The sequence below is a fragment of the Coturnix japonica genome, chromosome 2 (assembly GCF_001577835.2).
Source record: "Coturnix japonica isolate 7356 chromosome 2, Coturnix japonica 2.1, whole genome shotgun sequence".
NCBI lineage: Eukaryota > Metazoa > Chordata > Aves > Galliformes > Phasianidae > Coturnix > Coturnix japonica.
The window spans coordinates 84,852,157-84,870,776 of NC_029517.1; the positions used below are offsets into that span (position 1 = coordinate 84,852,157).

At 33.7% G+C, this 18,620-nt stretch overlaps 1 protein-coding gene across 2 annotated transcripts in view; it reads right to left on the minus strand.

Moving 5' to 3' along the window:
* Positions 1-2,262: 2,262 nt before the first annotated feature.
* The window catches only part of CCDC102B (coiled-coil domain containing 102B), a 123,907-nt gene continuing 107,549 nt past the window's right edge, over positions 2,263-18,620 (minus strand). For both annotated transcript variants that reach the window (XM_015855189.1, XM_015855190.2), the window contains exon 7: positions 2,263-8,337. In XM_015855189.1, the coding sequence (XP_015710675.1) occupies positions 8,248-8,337 (90 nt within the window). In that variant the 3' untranslated portion in view covers positions 2,263-8,247. The remainder of the gene's footprint in view (positions 8,338-18,620) is intronic.

Below are 18,620 nucleotides of genomic sequence, written 5' to 3' on the forward strand. Positions count from 1 at the left end.
GCCTTTGGGCAATGGGTTAAGGGACTGGGAGCACAGGTAGTGTTCCCTTCTTCCAGCAACAGGGAACACTCAACATGCAGATCCAGCTGATAAATACAGAGGCTGGTATCATCATGAAAGAATTTTGGGTTTCTTGATCTACATTACACTGGGCCAGCTGGTGCCTAATGGCATACACTTTTCTCAGAGGAGGAAAAGGATTTTTGTGTAGGAGGTGGCAGGGCTGATTGATAAAGCTTTAAACTAGATTCACTGGGGGAATGGGATAAAACCAGCTGGCTGGTGATAGGTGATAGATGCTTCCCCTCAAATCGAGAAAAGTAGGACACTTGAATGTTGTCCTTAATTGATAAGCATCAAGAAAGATATATTAACATGAACTTTGAGTGGTTGTCTTAATTTTCATTTTTTATACCTTCAAACAATGTTGCTGCAAAACCTTGCAACTAAACTAAACCTTAATATTGTTATATAGCTGATGTCAAACCTAAAGATTTGTATGCTGTAAAGAAAGTATCTGTATTTTATGTACTTATATCCACTCACTCCCAGGTGTGCTGCTGATTTAAAGGTTTGTTACACATATCTCATTGATGGAAACTTTATCTGAGTATGAACAGAAGCTGACATGAGTTTTATAACATTTTCTTTATATTCATCCTGAGATGCATTCACACAACTTCACTCTGTGCATCAAACCAATTGATATCAATGCCTTATCATATATGTATTCAGTGTCTGAGATTGTGTGGAAGCAGAGTGCTTACTGCAAAAGAAAATGAGCTGGGACGTGCATTCCAAATACATTTATATGTTTATAAGTCCTTAATTATTTCTGGTCTTACAGTCTCCTGAAGTGTTACTTTGCTATGCTCCACAAGATAATTTTTTTCTCTAGGCCTTATTGTCTTAGTGTCTTATCTTTGTCCAAATGGCTTTGGTACTCATTTATAAGTTGTATTCCTATATCACTTTATTAGACTGTTTTGTATTTGTGTTCTGTACAACACTTCTTTATTTTAATTCAATATAAATATATTACAAAGTCAATCTGCAGTGAAAAGTTAAGATGACAACTACACTAAACAGAGAACATAGAATTGGTACCTTTAGAAGGAATATAAACAGTGAACTACATGCCGTGATAATTCAATTCAGTAGAAAACATGTAGATCATTTTCTTGAGGGCATAAAGCTTTCTCTTTTGCATTATATCTTTTTCTAGCATGTATAATCTTTTTCTAGCATGTATAAAACCAGTATATAATACCACTACGAATTGTTATAATATTTTCAGATTAAATAACAAGATTTTCTTGGGTTCTGTATGGGTTTTATTTATATTCTGAATGCCAAAATCTTTTGTCTTGTGTGATTCTGTGTCTCATACAGCCTCTAAATCAATACACTTGCATTAGCCTGATATGCTTTTAAACTTACAATGTAAATGATTACTACATTAAGGATTAATTAGGAACTAGCATTGAAAAGATACTTTCATTTAAAAATATACGGAAAGTTTCCATATGGCCAAATCAATGAAATAAAGCATTGTTCCAACAGTGCTGTAGGAAATTATGATAAAGAAAAGCTTGTCTTTTGAGATTATAGCATACAGTTCAATTTTCACTGAAAAATTTCTATGGGTGAATTGTTTTGCTATGGGAAATCAGGCTAGGAAAAAAAAAAGGCAATTATAGATTTTGAGTTATACTACTCAATTCCCTATAGGATCAGGTTATGAAAGTTTTATTTTATTTATTATTATTATTATTATTATTATTATTATTATTATTATTATTATTATTATTATTATTTCCCCACAGCACAATAAACAGAACCTTTAGTCAGTTTTTTCATGAGACCCTTCGATATTTTCCAGTATTCATATTTAGAAACAAGCATATCTAGATACATAGGGAAGTGTTCCTCACTTACCCGGGAATTGTTTTCATTTCTGCCACCCCGATTATTTTTCCTGTCAAACTTCCAGAGTCTAAATAATTCTTTTAAGAACTGGAAATTTATTTCTTGCATTTAATCACAACATGATGGGTCTTGACAGTTGCTATTGTAAAATTATTATAAAATTAATATTTACTACTTTTGAATCACAGTGTCTAGTGTTCCTATGAACAAGAAAGTTATCATGGGTAGAGCAGAACTACACATGGTCACACATATGCTTTTTTTTTGTTTTGTATATTTCTAAGAAGATGAGATTGAAACATTCAGAACAAAAAAAACACAAATATCACTGACTTTCAGCACAGAAGAATTTATTAGGACAGATCTGGAACTCAGATTAGTTTCAAAATAAATACCAAGTAGCACAATGTAAACACAGCAAAGCTTTAAGTTTTGAGAAAAGAGACATGGAAAGCTGAATCTGTTTTGCTTATAAAAAAAAATCTGTTGCTCAGAGTGTTATGTGTATGCAAGGGATTGTTATGTGTGCACAAGTGTAGTGTGTAGGCTTGAGAATCCAAGAACTCCTATGTTAGGTTCCAAAGGATTAAACTTCATTTTACTAAGAAATTTGGGAGGACAGAAATATATATTAAATAATAATAATAAAGTATTTTAAATAGCATTGCAAAAGAATTTCTGGTAAAAATATATATATTTTTTATTTTTTTAAATCTTTTTAATTTCAAGGTTTTCATAGTAATGAGAAAACCAAACCAGTCAACTATCATTTCAACTTTCTTACTGAGTATGTTAAAATGTGGATTCTACTTTTAGACTTAAAACAACAACAACAACAACAAAAAACAAAACAAAACAAAACAAAACATAACTATACTATTGTATATAACATTTGATATTACATAAGATGACCAAATAATGGCACTGCATGCAACTTCTATGTCCCACTAGAATGATAGTCAAAGAACAAAATCTGAAATTCAGTTATCAAATTAAATTGCAATAATACTTTGCTGTAATCTGTAAGGAGGAACTACTGCATGCATTGGAAGTTGCACATGGCAAAAATACTAGCTTCCTGCTTTCCTGGTTATCCATTATGAAGATACCCCAGTAAAGTTTTTTTTTCTATTTTTGGACTCCCAGAATCTTGAGTAAATGAAATCCTGTCAGTAGAACAAAGTCCTATGTCTACCAATAACTATGCTTACATTTACTGTACAGTTCAAGAAATGAAATTTTTGTGAACAGTCTATTCCAGAATCTCTTACACCATCTTTTACATCCGAGTCTGCTTATATTCATATCCATGAAGCCAGAGGTTTCTTATAGGAATATTACAATCATATTATTAAAGATATGCTTTGCATATGCATTCAAAACTTAATTGTTTTCAGGATGCAAATTAGATTTTTCCTTTATACATAGGAATAATCACAGGTAAACCAAACATAGCTGAATATATACATGTATATGTTTTTGGCAGAATACACTCCTCAGTCTGACTGAAACATTCCCACTTTCCTCACTAATCTTCCAATTACATTTGAAATAGACATGTCATGAGAACAACAGAAGTACAATAACCTAATACATAGATATAATGAATATGCAAATTACATTTAAAATATTCTGAAAAAGTATATTCAAGTTAAGAGTAGAGAAGCTCCACAGGTTTGATGATTTAATTTGTTTTCATAAAGAGTACTGCTTTCTTTCAACTTCTCTTTAAAAAGTACAGGAAAAATACATTGAAAAATGAAATTGGCTGCTGTACAGTGATGTATAGTGACAAGAATGTAAAAACGGTACAAGAGAGGTGGTGATGAGTAACCAAAAGGTTGTATCCAAAAGGTTATTTAAAGGAAAGACTCAACCAGTAGAGGCCTCCAGTGGAAAATACTGAAGCAATCTCCACCAAGGAATAATCTCAAAGAGATGTTGCTTCAGGGGTAGTCAGCCCTTAAATGAGGTCTAGAGGAGGTGGAGTCACGCTCCACCCTTTCTGGGAGCACAGCTAAATTACCCTCTCCTGTGCTCCCACATCTTACCCAAATCTTGCTTCAGCCAATTAATCAGAACTTCAGGCTGTGATTACCAATTTACCATACAGCTGCATAGAGTGCTTTTTTTTCCTCTTTTTTTTTTTTTTTTTTTTTTTTTTTTTTTTCCCCTGCTGTGGTTTTCAGTTTAGAGTCACATAAAACTCAGTACAGAATTGTTTCAAATAAATACATATGATCTGTATTAGAAATTGCAAATAAACCCATTTCTGCAAATTAGTTAAATCAGTGTTAATGTATAATATGTATAATAGTACAACCTGTGAGAACGTTAGTGTCTCTAGTTAACAAAATATGGAACATTTATTAACACTGATAATTACAGTGATTTTTAGAATATGGCTTACAAATATGTGGAATCTATCAAGCAGTGTGTCTAAACCTCATTCTCATTAGTGAGAGTCCTGTTTAAGTTTCAAAAGTGTTAATGCAGTTTATTACACATTTTACTTTCTTTCTTAAACAAATATGCAAAAGAAGCGTCTGCAACAAAGAGAAGTAAAAACGAATGGTAACAGCAGACTTGCAGAGCTAACAAGCAATAAAGCCTTCTTATTAACCAACTACACTTCCAGATTAACGTGTTTTTGCTTTCTTTTTTTTAAAAATGAAGAACACATTCTGATCTTGGTGAATAAACTATCAAATATTACCACTAGAAAACTGCAGTAGTGGCAATAAGATTTCATGTCTTCCCTTTATGCATCCAAAAAACTTTGCTTCTTGTATTAAATAAGTTACTGCAGCTGCTTAAGTTTTATATGATTCAGTACTTAAGAACTGAATAACTCAATTTTCTACTGTAAGCCACAATATAAAGCCATCTGAGATCTCATAGTTATGTCTCTTAAATTCTGTGTTTTTGGATATCAGTGAAGTAGTATAATGTGCAAGGAGAAGCTGTTGAATCCATTGATATTTTCTTACCTGTCTGGATTTATTGACAGAAATATAGTACGTTTTGTATGTACCATACAGTCTTACTTGATGTGTTCATTGATGGACAATATGTTAATACTTCTTCATTTTAGAATCTTTTACTAGGAAAACATTCAAAGCTTAAAAGAAAAGTAGCATGCTTTTATTTGTTCTTTTCTTATCTTCATTTTCTTCTTTTCAAATGTTAATAACTTTAAGAATTATTTTATTCAATCTCAGTATTGGCTTATTTATTGCCATTTTCTAATTATGATCAATTGACTTCTGAAATGGCTTTGCCTGGAAAATATCCTGTTCATGATTACAGCAGGCAACCAAATCACATTTTCACTAGAGCATAGTAATTTTTTGTTGAACACCATCACAACATCCTTTGAAGTAATCACTGATTTTTAGATTTATTTTTTTTTTCAAATTTGACAAATTATTAATATGTTTTTTATTTCAGTTGAATAACATTCCTTACCTTCTCCTTGAAGTCATATAATAAAAGTTCTGTACTAGTAGAGGGCATCCAATAATCTCTGTAGTTCCTGAGATGTCGTTGCCTAGTGGTGTTTTCTTAATTTTGTATTTGAGGATACTGTCCCACTAAAGTGTGGAATACAGGTTCACGTTACCCTTTAATGTGATAAGATTTAGGCATGAACTCATTGAGGAAATAGGAACTGGGGAACAGAGAGGTAGAGATTTCGTGAAATAAATAAATTTAAAAAAAAAACAATTTAGCTTTTAATTAAACTCTGATATCTCTGTCTCTCCAGGAGATGAAGTTCAGGACTGTTTAAATGCACTTAAATATATTCCAATGTTTGCTTGATGGAGCAGAAGAACAAATTCTTATGAAATATATCTTGAAAAGTGTTTGCTAAAGTACTCTAAAGGGAAGCTGATGCATTTCTCAGAAAAGCAGCATTTTATTTAGGAAGGAGGATGTATAAGACAACATTAACCTTATTTCTATATCCTCTATTGGATTACCACTAAACCTCGGTAATCATTCTTTCCTATCTGTTTAATTTTTTAAATGCTTTTGTACCAATATGAAATTATATAAACATTTGTTACTTTAAATTAGATGTAACAAAATTTATCAGCTGTGAAAGTTATTTGTTGGTCTTTCTGTGTTTATTTTTTTTAGTAAACTAATTGACATGCAATGTATACAATATCATCTGTTAAAAAGAATAACAAGAAATATCAGATTATTTTCAGATTATTTTTTTATTATTTTAAAAAATTTTCTAGAAGCATTCCACTATTTTAGGCACCAATCATTTCCTCTGACAGTGAGCATAGCTTAACTGTTTGGAAACAGATTTAGGGTGAGTTTTCCTGATAACTTTTTCAAATTTTATCCTTAATGACTCTGAGCAAGCCACTCTTTCTGCACAAATATGTGTGTCTTCTCTGTCCATTCCCCAGGGGGAATGTGAAGGTGAATGAATAGGAATACCAGTATAGAGCAAATATCATAGATGTATATTTAAGATCGGGAGACATTCTAGTATTATGATGAAAAGGTCATAAATTAACATTCTCTGACATTCTCAACTGCAATGAGGGCAATTATGTATTATTATCTCTTGGATTTCTTTCAAGTGACTAATTTACAGGTATGCTTCTTCACAGAGACCTCTGAAGTTCTCTGTGTAAGTAGTTGCTGAAATAAATATTTTATGCACTTAACAGATGAAGACGAAGCTGAATATTCTCAGAGAACAGGGAGAAATTACAAAAAACCAAAGTGACTTGTCTGATTATTGCACTCTTGCAATAAAACTTAAGCACCACTATTAAAAAGAAGGCACTTCAAAGTAAAATATGGTCGATAAGAATCATGTGGGATAGTGAGCGTTTCTTCATGAGAAATAAAACATACTGCATCATTATTCTGAAATATACATTCTAGAATATGTCTGATGATCTATTTATTGCAACCATGAGCACTATTATAATACAACCGTGTATTATAATACAGAGAAGTGAAGGACAAACATGTACTAAAGGTTTATATAGAAGTGCAAGTCAGATCAGCTGAAAGTAGCTCCTAGCTGTTTGATTTCCATCACTATCCTTATTAGTCTGGCAAGCTGCTACCGCAGTGATGTTCTCCAGCACCAATCAAACATTATTTGTTTTTCTTTCATGTTTAGAGATACAGAGGGAAGGACAGAATCTGTTTCCTCAGTAACTTGTGGAATCATATGACTTGATTTTTAGCCACAGATTGTATTGTAGCCTTTAAGAGATTTTGCTAAATTGCTGAAACCCTAGAGTTTTATCTCTGAAAGACCCTTATTTCTAATGGCTTGTCAAAGAAAACAAGAATTGCTTGTCTGTAGAGGTTAGATAAAAACTTTCATCAGTATGTTGTTTTCTGACATTACTATATTTTCAGCTATTTCAGTATAACCATAGAAGTACATTTGGCTGTTACAGAATTTAAAAATCAATAATTATGCACTTTCATTTTCTATGGCTCACACTGACATTTTCAGTACTGTTATGTTACACAATGGGGTGTCATGATATTGCTCCAACTCCAGCAGCTCACAAATTCCTTGGCAAAACATGATTCTTCTGTAATTGTTAACCTTCCACATTTTCATTCACAAATCCCCACTTAAATCTAAGCAAATTTTAAATGAGACACGCTGTCTTCACACCAACATCCACAACAGAGATACCAATTATGGAACTAATTATTCCTTTTTCTATGGTCCTATAAAAATTCAATGGAAAAAAAATAAAAAATAAAAAAATAAAAAAGAAAAAAAAGAAGAAGTTTTAGAAGGAGTTTGCAGTAGATTAGTAGAGAGTGAAATGTTAGATTTATCTAACTACAACATACTGCTTTGGCAGAACTAGTGGTACTGAGAAATAGTTATTTCCCATTGCTGTATGAAAAGAAAAAAGCAAGAGACAAGGCAAAAAGCACTGACTTCCATTTCAGACTCACTGTCTTCACAGAACCAACTATGACACTCTCTCTTTCGCCATGTACATTGCAATTTTTTTTCCCCAAAAAATTAAATTATGGGCTACATCAATTAGAATCCATCTTTTGCTTTAGAAGATAGAGAAAAATGAGAAGGAAGAACAAACTGAAAAGTATTCTAAGATGGTGAACAATGACACGTTTCTATGGTCCTTACTGAAAATGTCAAGTACATAGAAATAATTCATGTAGTGTTTCTATATATGTTGCGGGTACTTCCACTGTTTAATTTTTCCGTAAGTCTTTTGAAGTCTTTAAGTATTTTCTCCCTTTATTTCCTGTTAGCCTTTTTGCAGGAGGTAATGTCTCATGTCTTCATTCACTGTCTTGGTGGAATCTCCAACAACATACAAGGAACTTTGCCTGGTCCCAAACTCTGAGCTCATTTTCTTCGGTCTCTTTAATCTGGAATTAAAATTGTTTAAAAAAAAAAAAAAATTAAAAAAGTGTGATGAGAGTACTGGGTGGAAAAGCCATTTAAAATTTAAAACAATTGCAGATCAAATTTCTTCTAAGACATTTCCAGAGGTGACCTGTAGAGTTTAAATGAGATACAATCTTACAGTGTGGTTAACTTTATAGTACGTCCTAGTTATTTTTCAATTGATTGTTCAATAAATTAAAAAAATAAAAATAAAAGGAAAGAATAAAGAAAGAGAGAACAAGTTCTTAGAGCAATCACTTGGAATTGTCTTTCACAGGGAGAAGCAGGCTACACTCGCTTGTTTCCCTTCTGATGACTCAAGCCATTATTTATTGATTGACAGTTCTGAACTATGGTATTATTGATATTCAAGATACATTTACTGTACTCACATCTAACTCCTGAGTTTGTGGGTTGTTTGTTTGTTTGTTTGTTTATGTGTGTGTTTTTTATTGGAAGAAAGGAATACGGAGAAGATATTGATCTAGCCTCTCATTTACCTGAATTCTAGCCACTAGACAATTGCAAAGGCCTCACATTACACTAACAGCAGAAGGAAGAGGTTATTTTTAAAAACACGACCATTATAAAGTTCATGATTCAAACATACCTATACTAAAAATATATCCGTCTTTTTTTTTTTTTATAAATCTTCCTTTGATAAACCACATTCTCAGTAACAATATGAATCAGAAGAATATTCATTCAAGTTGGGCACCAAAAACATCTGTCAGCACTCAAAGCACAGTAAACAGATATTTAATAGTTCTGGACAAAACAACAGATTAATCAAGATTTACAAGCATTTATGAGCATTACCCAAAGTAGCTACACTACAAACTGATCCAATAAGACTGCAAGTACGAGAAATAAATTCTGGAAGACCTACATTGTTTCTTTGTCTTACTACTTAGGTCACTCAGTATGGTCACTCACATTGGCCAACTCAACATGGATTGTTTTCATTTTGCTGCTGCCACTGCTGAAATACAGTACCCACCACCTCACTGTGCTCACTGTCCCTGCTTGGTCTTCAGAAACATTCAGCAAGCATCAGTGAATGTCAATGGGTGACATTTTTCCACATGGAGGAATTCAATTACGCATTTTGCTCTGTATGCACTTCCATGTCAGACACCAATTTGTCAGACTGCTCCTTTGCTGCCATCTGTCACACTGCAACAAAATGTAAGGGAGTACTGGCTGGAAGGTTCAACCTCTACTGCCACACCATCAACATCTGCCTCGGATATCCTGGGCCAACAGAATAAGATAGAAAGTATTACTTTCAGCGTGGCCCTTCTAGTTTTTATCTCATCCATAATTAATTGAAAATGTCCTGTGTTTTAAATTTAAAGGCATACACCTCAGATTCTGTCCATATAATCTCTGCATTTTTATTGAAATCCTATCACAAACCACAGTGCAATTCCTGTGGTTTTGTTTGTTTGTTTTGTATTTTTCTTACATAACTTGATCAGGTTTTCTGAAAAAAGAACTCACAAACCATGTGATTAGTCTTGACTCTAGGAACTTCTACGGAGCTGTAACTCATTTCCTGTCAGTGAGAAAGGGTCATTCATGCTACTACATACAAACATCTAACAATATGTCATTTGCTTAGAAAATGTTTAATTATTTTTTAGAAAAAACAGAATCACAAGTAAAAATTAGTCTGAGTTAAGCAAGCTCAGTACAAAGCTTGTACAAATTCTTGTACTAATGTATGTTAAAAATCAGAGCTATTTTTGCAATTTGAATCTTTACAATGGCACTGTAAACATGATGCTACAGTCTACTGATGAACATGTCACTCTGACTAATTGCTAAGCCCTACATCAGTAAGAGTCAATAAGCTGGTAAATACTTTATCCTGCTGGATACACAAGATTAAGCTGATCAGAAACTTAGCTGTCACTATTGAGTTTCACTGGATTTTTAAAAAATCATTTCTTTGAAGCAGTGCTTTTTTCAATTACTTTAATTTCATAATGTCCAATAATAACTTTATTAAAAATTCTAGTATTATTAACTACTCCTTATTATTAAAAGTACTTGTGAATATATTAGTGCAGTGTCATTTATTGTTCCCTCATTTTTTATTCATTTTGCTAATCTATAATATTTTATTATAACCTATATATATATAATCACTAAAGCTAGTAACTGAAAGAGTTTTAAATTAAAGAAACTAAAAACATATAAAATATATTAAACATAGTGAATAAGTATTGGCTTATATTGTTCCCCTAGGAACACACATGCTACATTTTTAAGGAAATCACGTTACTTATTTTTGAATATTTCTTCATTAAATTAGAAACACTCAGTCTGTTGCTTCTGCATGTATCATTTATCTACTGTCTGTAAAACAGAAAAAGTGTTTCGTTCTAACTATTTCATAATAAAATTAATACAGTTATGCATATTGTGAGCTACTAATCAAGACAGTCCATGAGTACATAGTTTGGTATTTTCAAATGTTTATGCAAAAAAATACACACTTGACAGAACTCACTAGCATGTAGATAATTTCATTTAAAACAAGTCCCAATCTGTAGTGAAACACAGCACTTCAGAATGCCTACTGACAAGCTAACATACAAGAAATTCCAGTCATCTACAGATGGGTTTTAAACAATGCTCAAGCCTAAGCACAACTGACAAGACATAAGTGGTGTATATCACGCATATGTCAGAAGGGTTTGGCTCAGTTATTCTACTCTGTTTACATCACATAATTCCTGCAAGTAGTAATCCGCTATTGTACCTTTAATACATGTATTATTTGCATTATATCTGACAATAGTAAGGAAAGGCCTATGGAGTTTGTGTGACTGTATGTTCTAAAACGTGTTCTGCTCTTGATGGAGAGATACTGCAGTGAGGTCAAGACAGTAGCAATGCATTTATCAAAGCATAAACCTGTATTCCTATTACCGTTATTGCCAGTATACTAAATTCAAGGGCTTGTATGTAAGCAAACGATAATAATAAAAACACATTTAAGAAGAATTAATTATTCCAGATTTTATATCACAAGATAAAATCTGTAGAGCCTTGTATTTTCCTACATCAACATCATAAACGTAAGTATACTAAGGCTATGAATGTATCTTGAATCATCTAAGGCAGGTTTGCACTACTTAACTTCTTACAGAAAAGCACAGGCACAAAATCAGTATGGAAAGCTATCCATGTTAACAGGCTAATGCAAGAAGCCTCCTAAAAACAGGGTGAATTGTTCTCTTCATACATCTATCACAATTATCAGTGGGATGTCTGGTGTTTCTCATTCAATTCTCCTAATCACTGAGTGATTCAAGGCTCCTGAACTGTGAGTTCTTATTATACCTCTTCCTGCTGTTGTGTTTTTAGAGATATCATAGTATTGGAATTGTGAACACTGTCATATTTCCTGACAGTTATTTGTATTACCTGCATGTAGGGTTAAAAAGTACAAAGATCCAACACGGTAATCCAATATTTTACTCAAAGATTCCCAGAGTCATACAAAAAGATTAGAAGGAAACAGTGTAGGAGGGGGAGGGAGGATTATTACTACATTCAGGAACAACTCATTATTCTGTATTTAAATTTAGCATTTAAAAAAAAAAATACTTCTGCACAACAACATACATTTCTAGAATATTACATTAAAAATTAAATGGCTGATACCTCGTGAATTTGGTAAAGTATCTATCTGGGTATAATTATGAGAGTTATTAAATTTACATGTGGTTTCTGAGTAGAATACACACCGTAAATTTCAGGAACTTTCCCAGTTTATATATTTTTCTTATTTTAATTTCTTATCTATTTTCAACAGAATCAAACGGAGCTGTGTTGTGTGAAGAAAGCTGAGACAAGCTAGCAGTTCAGCAGCAGGTTGGTAGCTGATGGCATACTTAGATATCAAAGTGACCTTAAAGGGGAGAAAAAACATTGCAAAAAAGAAGACAACAGAGATAAAGGATAAAGGAAAACCTGTCCTTACTGAAAGACGGGAGAAGGAAATTTTACTTTGCAGTTCATCCAAACATTGACTGCAGACATAGCAGAATTCAAACGGCATGTGAAAGATACAGTTTCAGAAACATCAGTAAGAGTAAAAAAGAAAAACTAACGATATTTTATACAAATATTTATTCAATATTTCTAATTAGCAGAAAAGTTTCTGTAAATATTTTTTTATCTCAGTTAGCTATTATTCGCAATTCTCTGTCTAAACAGAGCAAAGGATTCAATCTTGCAGACCTGGATAAATTCAATGAAAACAAACAAAACATCAAGCAACAAATAAAGACAGACTAGATTAAAAAATGAAATCAATATTTTTTATTTAGAAAAATAAGGAAATCTTTCCCATTGGTAGCCTGCACCAGCTGGCCTTGAAAACACCTGGTACCCCAAAGAGGATGGAGAAAGTTGTTCCCTTGCATTTCTCATCCATGTGGTGTAAATGGAGCAACGTGAACTTGGAACCACTTCTGCTCCAGTGTGCTGGTGCTCCCCAAGGCAGGCAGGAAGTATTTGATTGCATATATGCCCACATATAGCATGGTCAGCTCTGCAGTTATGTGAGCAGTTCATTAGGCCAGAAGAGAGTGTCAAAACTCTTTGTATGTGGAAGGACTACAGAGCTGTGTTCAAAATTGTTGCCTAAGAGGGTTTAAATTGTGGAAAAGCCTAACAGTAAGATGAATATGCATTGTGCTAGGAAAAAAAAGAGTCAAAATAAAATTTATGTCTTCTGAGATAAAGCATTTTAAAATCTTTTTCTTAACAGCAGAAAAATAGAAGGTGCTATCAAAGTTAGATAACAAAATCATGGAAATGCTCAGGCTTATAAAACAGGCAGCATACCATATGTCCACCAATATCCACTACAACAGGAACATTAAGAAAGCCATTAAGATAGTGTCCCCATTGTGCTCAGGTATGCAATAACATATGGCATATTTCCTGCTTCACTGTGCATTTTCTTCCTTTTGTTGTTCAGCATCACTAATTTAGAGCTCAATTAATACAGTTTGCACATGTATTTCTCTACAGAATATTATAAAATTCTCAATTTCTGCTTAACATTAATACATTATTAATGTATCTGTACAAGAAGTATTAAGAGGTATGATGTTTCCCAAACCTTATTTAACTGGTAGAGATAGAGAAATAATTTTAAAGTAGCTACACATCATACTAAAATTCTTACTAATTATGTCCTCACAGAATTTGCTGTAATGGTGATGCAGTGAAGCGCTACGAAGTTGATGTTGGCGGTAGTCAGTGAAGACTTCCCAAGGATAATGGGGGTATATATCCCAGAGTGTGGACTAGAGGCAAAATAGTACCTGACTAATGTAGCAGTAATAAAATACAACCAGAAATACAAACTGATTTTTTTTTTCTCCACCTATATGTGTGGAGAAAAGAGGGAAATCAAAATGCCTGAAAGCCTTTTGTCCTCCATGAATATTTATATCCAAAATTCTGAAAACAATAAAGGAATATCAGAATTGTCATAAATAAAATGCAAATCATTTGGGATATATTGTTTCTCCCTGTGGTGTTTTTAAATTCTGCATGCCTTGCAGCATTACTCACCCATGAGTAGGATTATGAATCACAGAATCACCAAGGTAGGAAAAGACCTCCAAGATCATCCAGTCCTACCATCCACCAACAGTTTTCACATTCCTCAAAACATATAAACATTCCCCGAACACCTCCAGGGCTGGTGACTCCACCTCCCTGGGCAGCCCATTCTACTGCCTGACCACTCTTTTGGAGAAGTATTTCCTAACACCCAACCTGCAGCAACTTGAGGCCATTCCCTCTAGTCCTAACACCAGTTACATGAGAGAAGAGCCCAACTCCCAGCTCTCCACAGTGCTTCAGGTAGTTACAGAGAGCAATAAGGTCTCCCATGAGCCTCCTCTTTTACATATTGAACAATCCCAGCTACTTCAGCCACTTCTCATAAGGCCTGTGCTCCAGACCCCTCACTAGTTTTGTTGCCCTTCTCTAAACTCATTCCAGGGCCTTGATGTCTTTCTTGCAGAGAGCGGCCCAAAACTGAACACAGATGCAGACTCACCAGTGCTGAGTACAGAGGTACAATTACTTTCCTGCACGTGAAACAACCAACCAACCAACCAAAAAAACAAAAACCAAAAAAAAAAACAACAAAACCCAACAAGTATTTACAAGACTGGATTGAGAAACAAGGGAGGGAACTCTGATATAAAAACAGATAAGGAAGAAGAAAGGAAATCATTAAAAGCTGTAGTTCATGTCTTCGTGATATAAGCTGTGCCCCAAATGACACATTTTTCTATTCTTTTTCTATTACTTTTCCTGCTTGAAAATCATGTTGTTTATAGGATTGTAGGATTTTTGTAATGTTATTTTTATTATGAGGTGTTTTGTTTTTGGTTTTTTTCGTTGTTGTTGTTTTTGTTTTGGCATATAAATATACTTCCTCATAACTTTCAAGATTCTTCTAAAAAGAATTTCCCTGGTTCATTTCTGCATATTATGCATTAGAATGGATACCTCAAAAACTTCCTAGATAATTACTTGTAATATTTTCTCTAGCTTGAAACATGACAAAATACATCTTTTTTTCAGCAAAACATTTGCACTACTGCAAATGGGAAACAGCAATTTGCAATTGAGTCACTGTAACTATAGAGATCAGAACCTGAAAGTAAGATTTCAGAAGACTGAGCAGTTCCTGCCAACTGGCAAGTAATCTAAGAAAGGCAGAGAAGAGCATTATGCAGTGGGCATAAAGACTCCTTAAAATTGTTATTCATAAATTCAGATTCTGTTACTTGTGAGGTTCTCCAAAAGAAGAATCACTTTCATTTATAAGATAACAATTTTACACTTTCAGCAAATAATAAAAATTAAGATGACCTTTTAAAATGCCTGATTTAGCTTAACCTATTTTTCCTTAATTCTCAGATAATCACATATTTCAGCTCTGTTGACTTTGCATAGTACTTTCTTCAATTGTATATTTTAGAATCTGATCATGCCAAGGTTGTGGCTTGCATTTATTTTAAAAAAAGAAAAAAGAAAAAAAAAGAAAAAAGAGAGAGACTGCTTCAACTACTTGAAGGAAGAAGAGATGTATCTGGTGTGCCTCCAGTGGCGCAGTGGTAGGAATGCTGCTTTGCAACACCAGAGGCCTGGGTTCGAATCCCTCCTGTGGTGCAAGTGGTAGAAGTGCCGCTCTGCTACACAGGAGGCTTGAATCCTGGGGGTTGGACTCGATGATCTCTAAGGTCCCTTCCAACCCACACGAGACTGTGGTACTTTGATCCACTCTCTTCTCACAAAAGGAAACAAGAAATAATTTCAGGTTCTAGAAAACTCATGACTTTTCTGATATTGATTTCTAGAAAAGCCTAAAAAGGAAAGAATGCGCAAAAAAAGTACTTTTTTTCACAGTCTTACAATGTGTTTTCACCATATCCATATCTTTTATGTCTCAACTAGTTGTACCAATAAATATATAATTTCTTGCATATTGCTATAACAGATCTGAAAATGTCCTAATATTTGAATATAAAGCATACTTAAGCTTCCTTTTTTATTGTTACACATACAGGAAGAGTAAATAAAAATCCTTTCTGATATTGTTCTCTCAAAATCATTGTGATTGACATTCATATCAAAAGCACTCAAAATTTACATACCTTTAAAACTAAAAATTGGAAAAAAAATATGTCAGAAATATCAAATTTATCAACTTATAGTGCAATCCATTTTGTTTTATTTTTTCTTGTGGTGAGATTAACACACACACACACAGAAAAAAAAAAAACAAACAAAAGCCATGAACTTTTAGCTAAAACGCTCCTTGTTGAAAAACAAACTAAGGCCTACTTGGGAAAAGCAGATATGAGACATACTGGGAGGTAGCGTGAGACTTATTTGTCTAATGCCCTCTAATGTTTCTTGACAAAATGGCTTCTGGCTTTTTCTGGCTTTTCTAGGCCCACAAAGATTATAGTGTTAATAATATACAAATAATTTTCCTCTATGAAGTATAATTTACATGGAAGGCAACCTTTTTTGATTTGTTTTGTTTTGTTTTTTTTCCTTAGCAGCTGGGAAAAAAAAAAAAAAAAAAGAAAAAAAAAAAGAGAGAGATAAGAAAGTACACTTGACAAAACCTCTTTTCCCATTCTTTCTACATGAATTAATTCACTTTCTCCAGTATTACTTTCAACTACATAGTCTTCAGACCAATGAAAAGCACGATCATCTTTCATCCCAGTAATTACATGCTTGCTAGCTACAATTTAGTTCCATTTACCCTTTCAGAATTCTTAACTTTTAACAGTTGTTCAATATGCATCTTCATTACTTCTCCTTTACTTCTTCCAGGTATAAGTATTCAACTCTGTAGCAGATATTATTTTTTTCCCCCTTATCCACTTTCTATTCTCTGCCTAAATTTATCTAGAAATTTGAGTCCATCTACAATGGAGTATCTTAAGAAACATGCCAACTCATTTCTTTACGTACTTTAAAAAAAAATATTTTAACAGAAAATGAAGTTCTTTTCAAAATAGGGATCGCCCCCCCCCACCCCACCCCCCTTCTACAGGCAGTACTTTCTGAAGACACTGCTATAAATTACTTTATAGCCACAGAATGAAAAGTATATGAGATCTTTGGGAAGCACTAGAGAGTTCTGCAATACACCATGTCCAGCCTTGGACCATTGCCCAAAACACACTTTTCTTCTTTGACAGTATTACAGTCTGATATCTCTTGAAATGTCTGCAGTAGAAACAAACACCGTGCATCACTGCAGTACTGTGATTACAAGCTCTGCAACAGCAAAAACATTTATTTTTTAGACTTCTAAGGTTGAGAGATAGAATGTGAACATGTACATGGCAAGCACTTATTCTATCCCCTTTCCTCCCAGCTTCAAATTCCAGCATGATAGAGGCTGCTATCTCACAAACTGTTAAAGATATCATGCAGCTAGAAAATTATCTAACAAGAAGTTCAAACTTCAGCTTTCAAACATCACAAAGCACAGATGTCAGTCTCCATGGTTTGTAAGGTTTTGGCTGCTGAAATCATATGGGAACTGACTTGAAAATAAGCGAATGGTGATGGTAATCTGCTGATGTTGAACAATTTGTTATCTTACGACCTACCATGTCTGATAAAATACTCCAAGTGCTTTTAGGGCAATTACCTTAAGCATGCAAAAAGCAGGTAAAGCAGTGATTCCTAAATGACAGTAAAACAGAAAAAGTCAATGACACCAATTTTTTATCTACCAAAGTGTTAGCTGACCAAATATCATTCATAGTTTTGGTTTCATATCGGAAAAATGAAAAGAAGACAAAGAAAGGTGTCTTTTTCAAAAATAATGATGTTTTCAGTAAGAAAAAATGCCTGAAACCTTCCACATCTCAATTATATCCATAATATATCTAATTTGCAATAAAATGTAGGACCAGTTAACTTGTTATCTGCAAACTGAACTGAAAAGTTCTAATTTTATTGTGACAATGCTAGGACACAAGCTGGCTGTTATTCTGCAGTTTATTTTCTAATAGATCTACAGCATCCAGACCAGTTGCAACAGGAATGTTTGAAAATAAATCTCTGCTTAGTACTTGTAGTATCCTTTTATTGACTTGTTGTTCAGCATTTCAGACACCTTCTGGAACCCATCAATATGTTCTTTCTGAGTAATCTCTTATAGCAGATTCACACAAATGAAGCCTGCAATCATTTTCAAGGACCTTTGCTAGACTTTCTGCAGTATGACCATATCTTTCTTGTACTACTGTACTGGGAGTTCTGTCATTGGGCTCCAGTGAGAAAAGCCTGTCCTTCTTCACACTTTCCCTTCATGAATTCATATATATTGATAAGATCTTCCTTGAGAATCCTCTTCTTTACATGAATCAAAACAAGCTTTTTCAGCCTTTCTTCACTGGAGAGATAGTTCAGTTACTTCACTATTTTTCTTATCCTTCATAACCTCTTAGATGACGCATCATCCATCCCCAGTTAGAGCTCCTAACATTCCCACTGTTTTCTCACATAACGGCTAACTCTCTCTCCTTTCTGCCCTAGCCCATTCTTCCTAAAGAGACCATATCCAGCCATTGCAGTGTTCCAGTCATGTGAGTCATTTGACCATGTCTCTGGTATCCCGATAAGATCACAGCACTGGAGCTACACAGGCAGATCTAATTTCTTGTTCATTCCCTGTGCT